We start from the raw sequence: 16,183 nt of genomic DNA on the forward strand, positions 1-16,183 counted from the left end.
TTCCATGTCTTGGCTACTGTAAAGAGTGCTGCAGTGAACATTGGGGTGCATGTCTCTTTTTGAATTATGGTCTTCTCTGGGTATATGCCTAAGAATGGGATTGCTGGGTCATATGGTAGCTCTATTCTTAGTTTTTTAAGGAACCTCCATACCGTTTTCCATAGTGGCTGCACCAATTTACATTCCCATCAACAGTGTAGGAGGGTTCCCTTTTCTCTACACCCTCTCCAGCATTTGTTATTTGTAGACTTTTTAATGATGGCCATTCTGACTGGTGTGAGGTGATACCTCATTGTGGTTCTGATTTGCATTTCTCATTGAGTGACGTTGAGCATCTTTTCATGTGCTTCTTGGCCATCTGTATGTCTTCTTTGGAGAAATGTCTATTTAGATCTTCTGCCCGTTTTTTGATTTTTTTTTTTTTTTTTTTGATACAGAGCTGCATGAACTATTGGTATATTTTTGAGATTAATCCCTTGTTGGTTGCTTCGTTTGCAAATATTTTCTCCCATTCTATGGGTTGTATTTTCGTTTTGTCTATGGTTTCCTTTGCTGTGCAAAAGCTTTTAAGTTTAATTAGGTCCCATTTGTTTATTTTTGTTTTTATTTTCATTACTCTAGGTACAAGGTGGATGCAAAGATACTGCTGCAATTTATGGTGAAGAGTGTCCTGCCTATGTTTTCCTCTAAGAGTTTTATAGTAGCCAGCCTTACATTTAGGTCTTCAATCCATTTTGAGTTTATTGGTGTTACAGAATGTTCTAGTTTCATTCTTTTACATGTAGTTGTCCAGTTTCCCCAGCACCACTTATTGAAGAGACTGTCTTTTCTCCATTGTATATTCTTGCTTCCTTTGTCGTAGATTAATTGACCATAGATGCATGGGTTTATTTCTGGGCTTTCTGTCCTGTTCCATTGATCTATACTTCTGTTTTTGTGCCAGTACCATACCATTTTGACTACTGTAGCTTTGAAGTATAGTCTGAAGCCAGGGGAGCCTGATTCCTCCAGCTCTGATTTTCTTCCTCAGGATTGCTTTAGCTATTCAGGGTCTTTTGTGTTTCCTTACAAATTAAAAAAATTTTCATTCTAGTTCTGTGAAAAATGTCATTGGTATCTTGATAGGGATTGCACTGAATCTGTAGATTGCCTTGGGTGGTATAGTCATTTTCACAATATTGATTCTTCCAATCCAAGAACATGTTATCCTTCCATGTGTTTGTGTCATCTTTGATTTCTTTCATCAACATCTTATAGTTTTCAGAGTACAGGTTTTTTGCCTCCTTAGGTAGGTTTATTCCAAGGTGTTTTATTCTTTTTGATGTGATGGTAAATGGCATTGTTTCTTTAATTTCTCTTTCTGATCTTTTGTTATCAATTTTTAGTTAAAAGGACCTGTTCATATTTCAGAAACCAGTGTTTAGTAACTCATCCTTCTCATGCTTCTGTGTTCACCTTAGGCCTAACCTAGGGTACCTCTCCTCCAGTTCTGATCCCAAATTTGTCCCACAGAGCCCCAACCTTATAAATGCTCCTGGAATCTAACTTAACAGGCTTCTTTTTATTCTCTTATATCCTTGCAGCCTTTGCACACCTGCCAACCCTGATGCAACATTTGGCCGATAACTACAAACACTGGAAGACGTTAGATGACCTAAAGTGCAAAAGTCTGAGGCTTCCATCTGACAGCTAAAGCCAAGACAGAGAAGGTGACCTCTTGATCTACAAAGGGCACTGTGAATCACAGTAGTGTAAACAAGAGGCTTTCCTTCATAATGAAAATGACAGGTGTAGGTTAAGGAGCTAATGTTTAATATCTGACTTTGAATCATTCAACTTCCCAAATTTCATTTTTAGAAAATTATGTTCCATGAAGAAAAATATATGTTCTTTTGAACAATCACTTAGTGACAGAACAAACACATGGCAAAATCCTTTGCCCTGCTGTCATCCTGTCTGCCCTCATCAAACCCTGCAGCTGATTCACTGTAACTAGCAGGAGACATGCAGCAAAAACTTGGTGCCCATGAGCCCACCATCTCTGTGGATGATGGACCATGTAGCTTAGGCTAGTGGTTTAGCTCATCTTTTACCATGAAAGTCACCATCACTGTTTAGCTTGACTACTTTCCTCAAGAGCATCATCAATCTAAAAGGTTCATAAGAATAAGAAAAAAAACCCATATAAAGTGAGCAAAACAACTAGGACCAAACTGCTGATAAACTAGTTAGCTTCAGAGCCTCCATGGCTAGGTGGTTCTGATCAACGGTGTAACACCCAAGTTAGAACACAGTCTGTCTTGGCCTGGTTGAGTGCCTTCTCTAGACTGGTATCAGCAGCCTGTGTAGTCCTCTCTCCTACAAAAGGGATTCATCTTAACAGAAAGCCAACCATGATGGGGAAGGAAGTGACATCTTGTCTGGGGGGAATCCAAGAGCTTTTTCCCTTTATTTCTGGTTTACAGAGGCAGTTACAAGGCACTATAGTAGGTATTATATACAAGCCATTAATCTGAATGCCCTTGGACAAGCTTTTTTTAAAAAAAAAAATTTATATACATTTGCTGTTTAAAATTTTTATTAAAGCAATCTAAATTTTCTGGGTTTAAGTCCATGGAGTACGTTGTGCCGAGTACCGAGGAGACAGAGGAAGTTTTAAGGTTCAGATGTTTTTAACCTATCTATATTTAAGATCATGCCATTTTGCTTTAATGATGAAAAAAAGATTGCAAGGTGTGTAAATATATCAGAAAATAGCATATGGGGAAGCAGTAAATACTATTTTAAGCTATTAATTGTATGCTAAAAGCTTCTAAAGCACAAGTGCATATTTTTATACAGCTCTTTTCACAACTTTCTGTGGTCTACATGAAGTCAGACTTGAGATTTTCTTTTCTCTTTTACCAGCCAGCCCTTCTCTATGTATTATAGAGATTCCGTAAACAAAATCTTTGTTTTTCTTTCAAATTCTCTGTACTTCATGCTGCATTTCTAAGAGGTATAAACAAACAGACTAAATTAACTGAACCAGTAGTTAGTTACTTTTTTCAAATGAAAATTGGAATGCAGAACACTTGGAACTAGTACATGGGGGAAAAAATTACTTATCACTACAAAACATGCCATTGTTTTTTTCTATGTTTTGTACCAACAAATGGAAACATATATGACAATTCCATGCAACGAAATGTACCTAAATTATTTTTGTTAGATGGTAAGAGAACTTGCTTGGTCAGGACAGCAGCTAGCTTTGTATTGTAATGCTGCACTATGTAAATGTGATGAAAATGTTTTTGTGAAGTACTTGTAACTAAATTCCTACAGCCATTTTTCATTCCTAACAGCTGTTTTTATTTTACCTCTTTGGCCTAAATTTTTCATAATTTCAATATTTCGGTTTAGTGTTCTTTATTTCATGAGTCACACGCTTTGTTTTCAGAACACATTAAATTCAGGATGTCAGAATCCCATTTTAAGGAGCTAAATAATTTGCCTAGGCTTCAGAAGCTTGCCTGAGGCAACGACAATCTTTTCTTGACCGTCTCGCTTTTGGTTCCATTTGGTAAGTGACATTCATCAGATGTCTGACATTTTTCAATGTGAATGTTTGTTAGAGCTGACTCAGTATAATTTCAAATTAATTTCATATTAACACTGCCAGGTACTAAAGCTTCAGCATAGCTCTGCTCTTTATCAGTGTAATCTACTATGGTGTAATCTTCTACTGAGTTGCTAACTAAATAGTGCTTTCCTCCAAATAGTCTTTCAGATGGTATGTGTATCAGATGAGTGAGTATAAACTATTATAATTGTCTCTCATACTGAGCATAAGTCTGTGTTGAGGGGAACCCTATTAATTTAGGAAAATATAACATGATCTAATCTAGAGAGAAGTCACATTACTACTACTACTTAACCAGAAGTTAGTTAGTTATAAAACACTGTTACCAGGACCAGAATAACCCTATAATTTAATTAGGCTATTCTTTACTTCCAATTTAAGATTTTAAAATATGCTTGCCTTCAGAGTTAGGACTGGTTAATCTTGTGGGCAAAGAACAAGCCTCATCTATTAATCAGAACACACTCAACTTGAGAAAGATAAATACAATGTCCCTCAAGTTTAGGCTCTTGATTGTGTTATGTGGGTAAGCCAGAGAATGAGGTAATAAGGGTATTTTTAAATAAAAATGACAAGGCCCCCTGCATAGTATTACTTCTGGTGCTGCAAATATAACAGCACTGAAAGCTAAGCTAGGGAAATGGAAAAAATGCACATAATATTTATCAACCTCAGTTATAGCTGTATTCTTCTAATTCCTCTAACTTTTTGCAGCAGTCTGCATACAACTAGTGAGCAGCCATCATCAAGTCTGAGTCCCTGCTAGATTTTCCCATCTCACTGTTTTACTCCATCTCTGACCTTAGGGCATTCATGAAAGCAAAAACCATCAAGGTCCCATGAATGGGTTGGAGGCTTTCCTCTAGATTTTAATAACAGAGGGACTCACAGTGGTACTTTCAGTACTATTTGCTCCCCCAACTCACCTGTGGTTTGTATCATTCACGTGAATAGATTACTATTACATACTAATCCAGAACAAATTAGGAAAAAAAGCAGTTAAGAATCTTTGAATTCCTTTTATAATTCATTGAATATCTTATACAATTCAAGAAAACTTTAAAACTCATGACCTAATAGTAGAATCGCCAAAGAAAAAGCTAGCTGGTAATAGGAGAAAGTCCATCTATGGAGGAAAATTAAAAGCCTAAAAATGACTCTGATCAATAATCTGATGCACTCAGACCAAAATGCATGTCTGCCTGGTTTAGGAATCCTACCCAGGTTCCAATTTCAGGATGAAAGTTTAGAGGTGCCTCAGTATGACTGCTCAAATATGCCACGATAACAACAATCTGTTGGCTAAAAGGCAGTGCTAATTTTTCTATTCACATTCTTCTATTATATAATGGAGGTTACATAAATTTTATTATATGTCTCCATAAAGGTGTATTTTCATTGTGAATTAAAACAGAAACAATTACTATGAACATTATCTGGTTTTGCTCAAGGGGTAATCATACAACCCTTCTTTCTCATTCCAGTCATGTTCAATTTCTGTTTTTAAATTCATTCACTGATGCTAATGAGAATTGAGCTAACTAACTGGAAGGCCTTACTTGACTGGGCTTCAGCTTCCTTATTTATAACATTATGGCACTGGTCTGGCATAGATGACCATAGCTCTTCCAGACTTTGTAGGCAGTTGAGGAAACAACAACTGTCAAAGGTAAAACTAGTGAAAACAACAATTTACAAAGATTCCATTAGGGTGTGTGTGATGAACAAATAAATCCAGAAAGTGTTCTTTGAGGAGGATTAGTCCTCTGACACATCAGCCACCTGGTGTTTACTTCAATACGATTCTTTCATCAGCAGTTTAAGATTAACTCCACAATTAAACCCACCCATTTTTTAATGTATGGAACACTTTTTAATTTTTATTCTTTAGTACCAAAAGGGAGAAAGAGTGTTCTAAGGCTGATGGGGTGATGAAGATGATTAAATCTCAGTGGTCTGCAAGAAACTCATAAGTAAGTGATGCCTGGCTCAAACATTTCATATTTGAGCCAATGGTAAGATGAATCAGGCACTTTGAAAACACTGTAACTTTACTGATCTAGCTCTCATCTCTGGCATATATGAGGGGCAGCTGCTGGTCTATTACCAAGAATCTAGTCAATAGCTGTTCAGGCTAGGGGGAAAAATACACCCTAATAAGAAGATTCCTCCTGATTTGAGTTTATAGGGATTTTAGTAGCTAGAATTTAAAAAAAAAAATGATTTAAACAAATTAGTTGGCACCAAAAAAAAAAAAGCTGTAGTTAAAACAGTGAGAGATTCAGGTTTGCTTCATGTTTAGAAAATTGAGAGTTACTAAAGACCAGGGGGATTTGTAGGAGAAAGGATATATTTAAATTTATCACAAGAATTCTTAATCAAACCAGCTCTAAAGAAAACCAAAAAATAAAAAATACTGTTATTTCTATTTCTACCTACCTCCTCCCAGGGTCTAGGTTCAAATTAAGAAGCTTAAAACACAGCACTCACCACTTCAATAGCAGCACAAAGTACAATTATTAGGGAATCTTCATTTCCTACAGGGAGGCATCAGTTTTCTGGATATCTCAGGGTTTAAATTCAAGATATGCTACATCCTACCTATTTACTCTTCACTGGATTTTTCATTTTTCTCCCAAAATATCGTCTATAATGATCATGTATATTTATTTCCATAAAGTAGGTTCCTTGAATAAATCTTTAAAAGAATGACAGGTATAGTTAAAATATTAACTCTGGAGAACAGTCAGTCAGGTATTTCAAAATCCAAAAAGGCTAAATGAAAGAAATTACATGTAATATTTTAAAAATCTAATCCCTGGTGATGAATAAAAATTTAGTTAGAGGCAATATAATTACATTAAAGAGAGTGAGAGGCTCCAACTACTCTTCTCCTCATTAAACATAAGCTCATATAATTTCTGGTGTAGAATTTTTTTCAGAGCATAAAAAATTTATCTCTGTGAGGACACTGTGGTATAATTTAATTCTGCTTCAACAGGTATATGTGATGAACTCTGAAAACTTCACTTTCTGAAAATTCACTGCTGAAATTAGACCCATTCCTTCAATGGTTTCAGGTAACTGCTATGTGAAAAGTCAAATGAAAAACTTGTGCTATATTCTTTGGTGACTGTACTAATACCTGAGAAGCAACTTGTTGCTGGTTTGCAGCCCCAGAAAAAAGAATTCAAACAAACAATTGGAATTTTATGGAGGAGTAACAAGAAAAAAAATATTACAAAATTTAAGTGATTAATATGGTAATGGTTTTCAGAGTATTACCCCTATATTTGCTGTTCAAGGTTCATGCACAGGTGTTCAAATTCCTTAAACTAGACAGCAAGATATAAGTCACCATTCTCCTCTAATTTTTGAAATAACTTTAAGCTGCGCAATCCAGATTCTCGTTCTCCATTTTTCCACAAAATAATGAGATGATCAGCAGAACATGTCACTAGTCCATGATCTTCAAAGTACAGAAACATCTGTAAAAAAAATTTTTAATTACTGATTATAGGAACTTCAAGGAGAAGAGGCTAATACTAACTAGATTAAGACAGGTGCTTGTTAAAATGTGTACCTTGGAGACGTCTTTGGATCTGACTGTAAAACTCTGTATCTTTCATGAGAAATGTTATTTTTAAGTGTGAGTGATAATCACATACAAATGCTAGACCAATATCTAGTATTTTAAATATCAGAACTTTGTAAATACTACTCAACTACAGAACTATAACAGCTATTTTTTGTAAAGTACATGAATTCCCAAAGTATCGTCTAAATTTTACCATTATCTAATTCCTCAAGTATTGGTTTTAAGTTTTTTGTCAGGAGAAGTCCCAACAAACCTGCTTTACGTAATCATTTTTACTGGCCTTCTTATTTATGCAAAAATGGCCACCAATAAAATGTCTGAATTCCAAATTCTCCAAGATAGATAAACAATGGCTTTAGCTCTCTAAAACAGAGACATAATCAATCCTTTTAAGCATTTACTGGGTGTCATCTATATGCTTATGGTCCCTACCCTCAAGAAGGTTCTAATTCAATTGTGAAAACCAAATCATAGTTGAAACAATAAGGGTACCAATTAAAGATGATGTAATCAGGTACTAAATAACATAGTTCAGGCTATGATTTGCCACAGAAATGCAGAAAAAGGAGGCATAGATCAATAATGAATGAAATTGTCAGAGAAAGCTTCAAAAACATAAAACTCTCCAAATAAAAGGAAGGTCATGCCCAGTTAAGGAACAGGCTGGAAGGTAAGAACAGGAAAATGGAATGTTGATGAGAAGGCAGCATGCATCCTATGGAGTAGAGAGCTGGTATTAGAGAGGAGATAAATGAAACTATGAAAAGGATGAGCTCTTTGAGGGAAAGAGTGAAATAAAGGAGAGTAATAGGAAAATAGGATGTGAGTTTTCTAAGAAATAACTCATACATTTCTGAAGATAGCGGGAGAAGGGCTCAGCTGATGATGTAAGAGTGAGGGGTGGAGACGTAGCAGAGCAAAATTTCTCAGGAGATGGAAAAGTTAGTTAGAATTCAATAAATACAGGTAGATAGGACTAGGCTTAGAGACTAAGGATCAAAAGAAAAAAGGAACAAGAAAATTCAAGCAAGAGCCAAGATTTTCTCAGTGAAGCCAGAGATACTTTTAAAAAGTAATTAAATGTCAACACTTCCACTCAGGAAAATTTCTAAGAATCAATCAAACACTTCCATACAATGACAAATGTGCCACACCATTTAAAAACCTTTAATAGGTTCCTACTATTTAAAACATAGAGTCCAGGGACTTCCCTGGTGGTGCAATGGTTAAGAATCCACCTGCCAATGCAGGGGAAACAGGTTCAAGCCCTGGTCCGAGAAGATAACCACATGCTGTGGAGCAGCTAAGCCCGTGAGCCACAACTACTGAAGCCAGTGCGCCTAGAGCCCGTGCTCCACAACGAGAAGCTACCACAATGAGAAGCCCACGCACCGCAACAAAGAGTAGCCCCCACTCGCCGCAACTAGGGAAAGCCCGTGCGCAAAGACCCAACACAGCCAAAATAAATAAACTTTTTATTTATGTATGTATGTATGTATGTATGAATTTTTTAAAAAAGTCCAAACTCCTTAGCCTTACATTCAGTAATCTGACCCCAAACTCCTTTCCCAGCTTTATCTCCTACTGTGTCCATTCATTGGAACACAGTCCTCCAGCCTAGCCAACCTGCTCCTTGCCACCAAGTAGATTCTATCTTTGCCCTCCTGTCTACGACATTCCATCTGCACAACTCCCAAAGTTAAAAAACAAAATGAAAACAACTGGGCTACCTGGTAGAGGAAGGCAAAAATGAGTAAGACATGAGTACCCAAAATCAGGGAGCTTATGGTCATAAGACTATCTTAATCCTACCTATGCATCAAGGTTCAGCTCATATTCAGGACCATAATATTTTTATATTATATCTCTTTGTAAACTCCAGTGTCTAGTATAGTGCCTGAAATACAGGAAATGCTAATAACAAGTTTTGTGCTGTTGCTTCTAAGCATAAATGCACTTCCAAATGAAAAACAATTTGTTCCTCCCTGGCTATGAAACAGGGAAGAACAATTTAAGAAACTCATGGGACTTCCCTGGTGACCCAGTGGTTAAGACTCCATGCTCCCAATGCAGGGGGCCTGCAGCACATGGGAACTAGATCCTGCATACTAAAACTAGGAGCCCGTATGCCACAACAAAGATTCCCGAATGCCGCAACTAAGACCAGCACAGAGGGAGGGGGGAAGGAAGGGAGGGAGCAGGGGAGGAATAAAAAAAAAAATTCATTACTTAGGGCTCTATTTATACTGTTACCAGTTCCAATCATCTCTTTACCTCGACTGGTCTTATTCCTTCTTCATTACAGGCAATAATGCCTATAGTAAATATTAAAGTATTTGAATATATTTATAACAAGTTAGAACTTTATGCATCCTATCCTATAATTCTCAACTATTATTTTCATATATGCACAATGACAATCAAGACACTGGGTTTTACTAAAGCTAACAAATTATTATCCTCCAAAGGAAGGTAAAAACAGTACTCTGTTCATAAATTTGATAAAGTTCCCTGGAATTAGATTCTATAAGGCTTTACCTCTACATACATAAGCACAACCCTCCATGTACCCTCTATTTACTACTGTTATATATTCAACATTATTCACACCGTCCTTATTGTCAGCTATCTACCTACATCTCATAAGTAATAGTAATTAAGCCATTTTTTAGAAGCAAGACATTCCTTCTTCAAATCATTTCTCTGTAAAGGGAGATCCTAATGGCACATACTATGTAACCTATCCCATTCCATGTTTAGATTCCACAAAAACCTACAGATAAGAGAAAGTTTAGGTCTTTACGAGACCAAATGAAAGAAGAGCAGTGAGATGCAAAAAGCAGGAATTCCCTGGACATTTATATGACTACTATTAAAAATAATACCTCCACAGATGATGAGTGTCCAATTAAATCTCCAATAAGCTCTAGTGAACATGAAGTGCCATTTTCTTGTTGTTTTTTAACAGGGTGGCTGGCTTGTTTATTTACTCTTCCAAATCCCCACATGTTAAAAAAACCTAGAAAAACACAGCCATTTCAGTCATTTTCAAAATTACTGTGCTCTTTTCTTATAATAATAATGTAAGATCAGAAAAACAAAACTTAAATGCAAAAGTGTTCCCCACTTATTTTAGTCAAGGGCTAAGTGAGTGGATGGTATCAGGTACTATGCTAGGGTTTTTTAAATATGTTACTTCGTTTCCTCTTAGCTACCCAGGTTTGTTGCTCATCTCTTTTTATTGTCCCTACTCATGCACTGGTGAAGGTGTGTTAACGTGAGGAAAAGGCAATGGGAATCAAAGAGGAGAGAAATGAAAGGCCTGAATGGCAATGAGGCGGGGGTGGGGGGGTGGGGGGTGGGGGTGGGAGGTCACAACTCAGATTTATCGATAAAGGGTAGACAAAAAGCAACATAGGGATGTCCCAGAGCAATGCCCTATGACTTCAAATAACCAGAAGAAATTCCAGGGGTACCAGCATCTGATTTCTTATGCAAAGGTTGCTAACTAACAGGGATTTTGTTTTTCAAATCAATGCCTGAAAATCAAAGAGTTCATGAGATTATGATATAAATACAAAAATGGTTATAAATAAATTGAGTTCAATGTTAATGATAATGCTTTAAGGCTGAAAGAGCTTTGACACCTGATGATACAAAGTCTGTCTGTATACCAGACATAATTACAGACAATATAAATGAGTAAATAGTTCATTAGGCCATCTGGTCAGTCAGATTACCAGGAATAACTGTTTTCCCTCAAAACAAAAAAATCCTAGTTGAACTGAAATAAACAGGTAGTTCTACAGTAAAGCAATATTTAAATGTGAATCCTAGATCCCAATTACCAAATGCTTCATGTAAACATCTGATGCTTATTTGGAGCACACTGTATATTATTTTGTGGTTACATACCTCTGTCTTGCATATGAGAAAAAAAAAAGCAAGACTACCTTTTTGAGAAAAGATACTCACCTGTTGGTACAGGTTCAGCTGCAAGCTGCTGTTTTTCTCGTAACTCCCAAATGCGTACACTGCCATCTTCTGAGCATGAGATTAACTGCCTGTCAGAAGAGAAAATCAGTGATAAAAAGAGCACCATGGAAGGCCAATGCTAAATTTGCAGTGAGAGAAATCAGTGGAGCCCTCAACTGCTTTTATTCAGCTCTTGGCAGGAGCCAATAAAAATCACAATTTATCAATATGGCTTTACAATGCAAAGTAAAAGCACTCCTCAAGAAAGGCACACATTATACTGTTACATTGGTTCAAATGTTATAAATATGTATCATTTCCATTTTTAAAAATGCATTCAGGAAACAGGTTACGAATTACAGTTTCACAATTTCCTGAGAAGTCTCATTCCTTCCTCTCACTGTATCTCTTCTCAGGGCACCTCTCACTCTAAAAGTATCCTGCATAGAAAATAATTCTATTTCCTTCATATAATTCATCCCTAGAAACTCAACAGCCAAATCTACCCTGAGGCGAAAGCCCTCGGTTGGTAGCCTTAGCCCACAAGGAGACTACCATTTAATTGTAGCCGTAATCAAACACCACCACCAAAAAGGTGGGTTTGTGGAAAATATAAAAAGAAAAATTAGTACACAGTCAGTGCCCAAAAGTCTTTTATCTTTTAAAATAAATACCAAATTTTAAATTATCTCTTCTTATAATGAAATTCAATGTAATTCATTTGAACCTTGCTTCTTGTAAATTTCGTAATATATTGCCACAAACTCTTCTGTTAAGACATCCATGGGGTATTCTCCATTTCCAAAAGAACATAACAGGTCAAGCCACGGAGCCAGGTGACTTTGCCCCTTGAAAAATTACACTGGTGGCCCTGGGAACTATGCATTTCTTTCAGCTGTTACAGAACTGACGGAAACTTGTACCTGTTTGGAAGTTTGGCAACGTGCAGGACATTGGAGTCATGTGCAGTTTTCTGGCAGGCAATCACACGCTTCATTTGAAGGTTATACACGTATAAACCCCTTCCAACTGCAACAAATACATTCTGGGGAGGGGGGAGGAGGGGGAAGTTCAGAAATGGGCATAAAACTAGTACTTATCACTACCTGGTGTAATAGATTTCCAGCCCTGGTGTGAGGTCAGAAAGCCATCGTTACCTTCCCTATTCCTAGCCTTCAGCCCAAATTATTGTACTGCCCTCTGAAATCCAAAAATATCAAAGCACAAAGGAAAGCTCAGCATTTAGAAGGTGGAAGGACACAACTGCTAATACAGGGAAAGCTTTGTATATTATGCCCCACAGCATCGCTTTCTTCCTCATTGAAACGTGACAGCTACAGAAAGGAGCTGTGGCTGACAGATTGGCCTGCAGTGGAGGTGGAGCTGCTGAGGTACAACCTAGGTTTTCATTCACATAATACTATATCCTTGGGAAAACTACTTAGCTTCTTTTGCCTGAAAAATGTGAGTAAAATTACTTGCACTCCACATCTTAAGCGTCACAAGACCTATAAAGGATACAAAAAAGCATATGCTATAGTGGCATATATACAGTGGCTTCACAAAAACATTTTTCCAAATGTAGTATTAGAAACACCTTTTTACTAAAACAGCTTTAATCTTTTGAAAGTACTTTCACCAATATTTACCTTACTTCAACTTCACATCTCATTAATGTAGGAAAAGCTATTTTCCAGAATAACAAGTCAAAATAAAAAAAGATTAATATCACACAAAAATTAAGACGTGAGAGTTTGATATTAGAATCCAGGTCATGTTACTCCAGTCCCTTACTCTTGCCTCATACCATACCACCTAGCTTCCGAAATTATTTTGCAAGTCACTAGACTTCTGGTAGCTCTTGTCTTAGAATCATTCATTCTTACTCCGTAGGTATGCCAGTAGAAAGACCTTTCAAAAATCCTTTTTTTTTTTGCCTACCTGTTCTCGCCAAAGAATACTTCTCATGCAGCCTCAAAGGCTACAACACCAACTCAGACCTACAGTATCTCGACCAAAACATGCCCCCCAAGGCTTACCAGAGTCTAAATCTGGAATGATCCCCTTGACCCTCAGGATTGGTATTCTGCATGTAGCAATGCAAGCTGAAGATCAGTGCCATGAGCGTTAACGAGAACAGCTAGCCAACTTGCTAAAATCTAGCGCCCTGGGTAACATTCAATGCAGAGAAACCTCAGAAACTAGTTATATGGACCAGGAAATCTGTGCAGAGTTTAAATGATTTATCCAAAGTCACAAAGAAAATTATCCACACAACTAGAGAATTAATAAGCTTTGGGGCAGCTTTTACTCAACAGAATCACTCTATTCAATCACTTGTCATCAACAATGAATGGCCCCCCTGCAGAAAGAAAAAAACTCCTATAAAACAAAGAAAATTAGGGAAAACTGAGTGCTTTATTAATGCTTTATTAAGCATTTATAGCACTTAATAACACCAATCGAAAATTTTAAGATTAAAGAGAATACAAAATGCAAAACTTTAAACACTTTTACAAAAGTGAGAAAAAGGTATCAAATTAAAAATATATACGGACTTCCCTGGTGGCACAGTGCTTAAGAATCTGCCTGCCAATACAGGGGACACAGGTTCGATCCCTGGTCTGGGAAGATCCCACATGCCGCGGAGCAACTAAGCCCGTGCGCCACAACTGCTGAGCCTGCACTCCGGAGCCCGTGAGCCACAACAACTGAGCCCGCGCACCTGGAGCCCGTGCTCGGCAACAAGAGAAGCCACTGCGATGAAAAGCCCGCGCACCACAACTGAAGAGTAGCCGCTGCTTGCCGCAACTAGAGAAAAGCCTGCGCGCAGCAAGAAGACCCAACACAGCCGAAAATAAATAATTAATTTTTTTAAAAAGAAAGATAATATATATATATACATATAAAATTTTTAGGGCTACAACTCTTAGAAATAGTTTCCATCTTTTCTGAGACTACTGTCTTTTAGAAATAGTTTCCATCTTTTCTGAGACTACTGTCTTTTATCATATGTATTTACTTTTTTTTTTCAAAATAAAATTGGGATATAAAGAAACTTAATCTTTAGGTATAATAGTGTTCTTTAACCTATTCTTACCCTACTGTTTTAGTTTTGTTTTGTTTTTAAGGTAAGAGAGGTGCAAAGAAAGCCAAAACAAAAACAAAAACAAAAAAACAGACCATGCTCTCCCCATCCAGAACACTATTACTGAATTTTTAAATAAAAATAACAAAACACATACAATTAGAAGATTTAAACAGTACAGGAAGGCACAAAATAAAGTGAGATAAAAGCCTCCTCTAACCCCTCTCCTCAAAGTTTATAACTCAACTCAAACATTTCTTGTGATTATATTTAGAAAAGGAACCCCCATTTTAAACATATTTTCTGAGCCCCGGAAGCTAAAAGAAGAGATGTTCAGATCAGAGCCAAGATTCAGAAATCCATTGGTACTAATCTCTTACTGCAAAAAAGGATGTAAAGTGCTTCAGGAGCATCACTGCCAAGGCCTAAAGGATTGAAATCATTAATTCTCACACAATCATCTTGCCCCATGATGCTAGAAGACTAAAAGAAAGGCATTCCTGAAATTTTTAATTTCCTTTACTGCTCCAGGAAATGCACCAGAATCTTCAAAAGGATTCTTTCTCAAAGTGTTTCTTAGAACAATTTTAAGCATTACCCTCAAATCCTGTGGGAATATTTAATCCAACTCAAAATTTCAATAGGGTTTTTAAATCTGTGGCCATTTAATCACTTCCTTGCCTCAAAGATAAGAGCTAAGATTAAAATTCTTTTTTAAAGCAAGTGATGCAATCTTTGAAAAATATCAAAACATTTTAGAGCACAACATGAACACAGGGAATGATAACTTTCTATATGATCAGGAGATTAAATTTTAAAAATTAGAAACTGGGTTTATTAAAAGAGACAAGATTATAGATATTTTTCTCAATTTTTTTTTTTTTTTTTTTTTTTTTTTTACCTCTTCATCCCATGTGAAATGATGAATAGAAACGTCATTTGGCTTTTGACAGAGTTTTATTTCTTGCTGAGTGTCCAGCTGTGGAGATGGGTCCCAGAAGTTGCGTTCACAGGCCTGCACAGTCCACTCCAGGATATCCCAGATGATGAGCTCTCCAACATGGGAGCCAGTTACAAAACTCAAATCTAGGCAGAGTTCATATATGTCTCATTATTGACCATTTACCTAGGCTAAACATAAAAATGAATGAACTGCCTCGTAGTATTGCTCTATAAAATCACAATGTTTAGAACAGTGAGGTAACTAGACAAGCCAAACAGGAAGATTATCAGAAATAGACTCAAGCTTACTTAGAAATTTACTATGTGATAATGATTGCATTTCAATTCAGTGAAGAAAGAAATACCTCATGCTGGACTATTTGGTTAAGTATTTGGGGAATAAAAACAAAAGAACGTTACCTTGGATCATACACAGTGAAGAGAAGCTACACTTCTGTTTCTCCTTTACTCCCACACTCACCACATGCCTGACACCAGATGTGTGGGGTTTTCCCACACCAGGCAATTCTGCGACACCAGCTGAGTGTCCCTACAATTCAACTCAACTTTGACACTGTCTACCTAGAAATAGTGTCAGATCCCACAAGTTAAGGACTCAGTCCTGCAAGACTTCTCCCACTTCAGATACTAACTGCAAATCCAGGTTGTTACCTGTGTTTCTGACCAACTGGCTATATAAATCAGAGTCCCACATCCCCTCATCAGGTTCAATTAATTTGCTAGAATGGCTCACAGAACTCAGGAAAACAGTTTACTTACTTTATTAAACAAGGCTATGATACAGGATACAGATGAACATCCAGATGGAGGAGATGCACAGGGCAAGGTATGTGCGAAGGATCGCAGAGCACGCAAGCCCTCTCTGAGCGTGCCGCTCTCCCAGCACCTCCACGTGTTTGGCAACTCAGAAGCTCTCTGAACCCCATACTGTTGGGAT

At 37.0% G+C, this 16,183-nt stretch overlaps 2 protein-coding genes across 14 annotated transcripts in view; one reads left to right on the plus strand and one right to left on the minus strand.

Annotated features, from left to right (window-relative positions):
- The window catches only part of PDE8B (phosphodiesterase 8B), a 328,186-nt gene extending 321,497 nt beyond the window's left edge, over positions 1–6,689 (plus strand). For 11 of the 12 annotated variants that reach the window (XM_082376089.1, XM_082376088.1, XM_082376080.1 and 8 more), the window contains one exon: positions 1,584–3,389. In XM_082376089.1, the coding sequence (XP_082232215.1) occupies positions 1,584–1,693 (110 nt within the window). In that variant the 3' untranslated portion in view covers positions 1,694–3,389. Of the gene's footprint in view, positions 1–1,583; positions 3,390–3,439 lie in introns of those variants that run through there. The other variant, XM_082376083.1, reaches the window with a different exon arrangement.
- Positions 6,690–6,817: 128 nt separating this feature from the next.
- The window catches only part of WDR41 (WD repeat domain 41), a 44,938-nt gene continuing 35,572 nt past the window's right edge, over positions 6,818–16,183 (minus strand). The window contains exons 9-13 of one of the 2 annotated variants that reach the window (XM_082378063.1): positions 15,185–15,369; positions 12,119–12,240; positions 11,196–11,284; positions 10,106–10,239; positions 6,818–7,110 (exon numbers count right to left, since the gene is read on the minus strand). In XM_082378063.1, the coding sequence (XP_082234189.1) occupies positions 6,958–7,110; positions 10,106–10,239; positions 11,196–11,284; positions 12,119–12,240; positions 15,185–15,369 (683 nt within the window). In that variant the 3' untranslated portion in view covers positions 6,818–6,957. The remainder of the gene's footprint in view (positions 7,111–10,105; positions 10,240–11,195; positions 11,285–12,118; positions 12,241–15,184; positions 15,370–16,183) is intronic. The other variant, XM_082378064.1, reaches the window with a different exon arrangement.

This window comes from Balaenoptera borealis (assembly GCF_965194805.1).
Source record: "Balaenoptera borealis genome assembly, chromosome: 2".
NCBI classification, from domain to species: domain Eukaryota; kingdom Metazoa; phylum Chordata; class Mammalia; order Artiodactyla; family Balaenopteridae; genus Balaenoptera; species Balaenoptera borealis.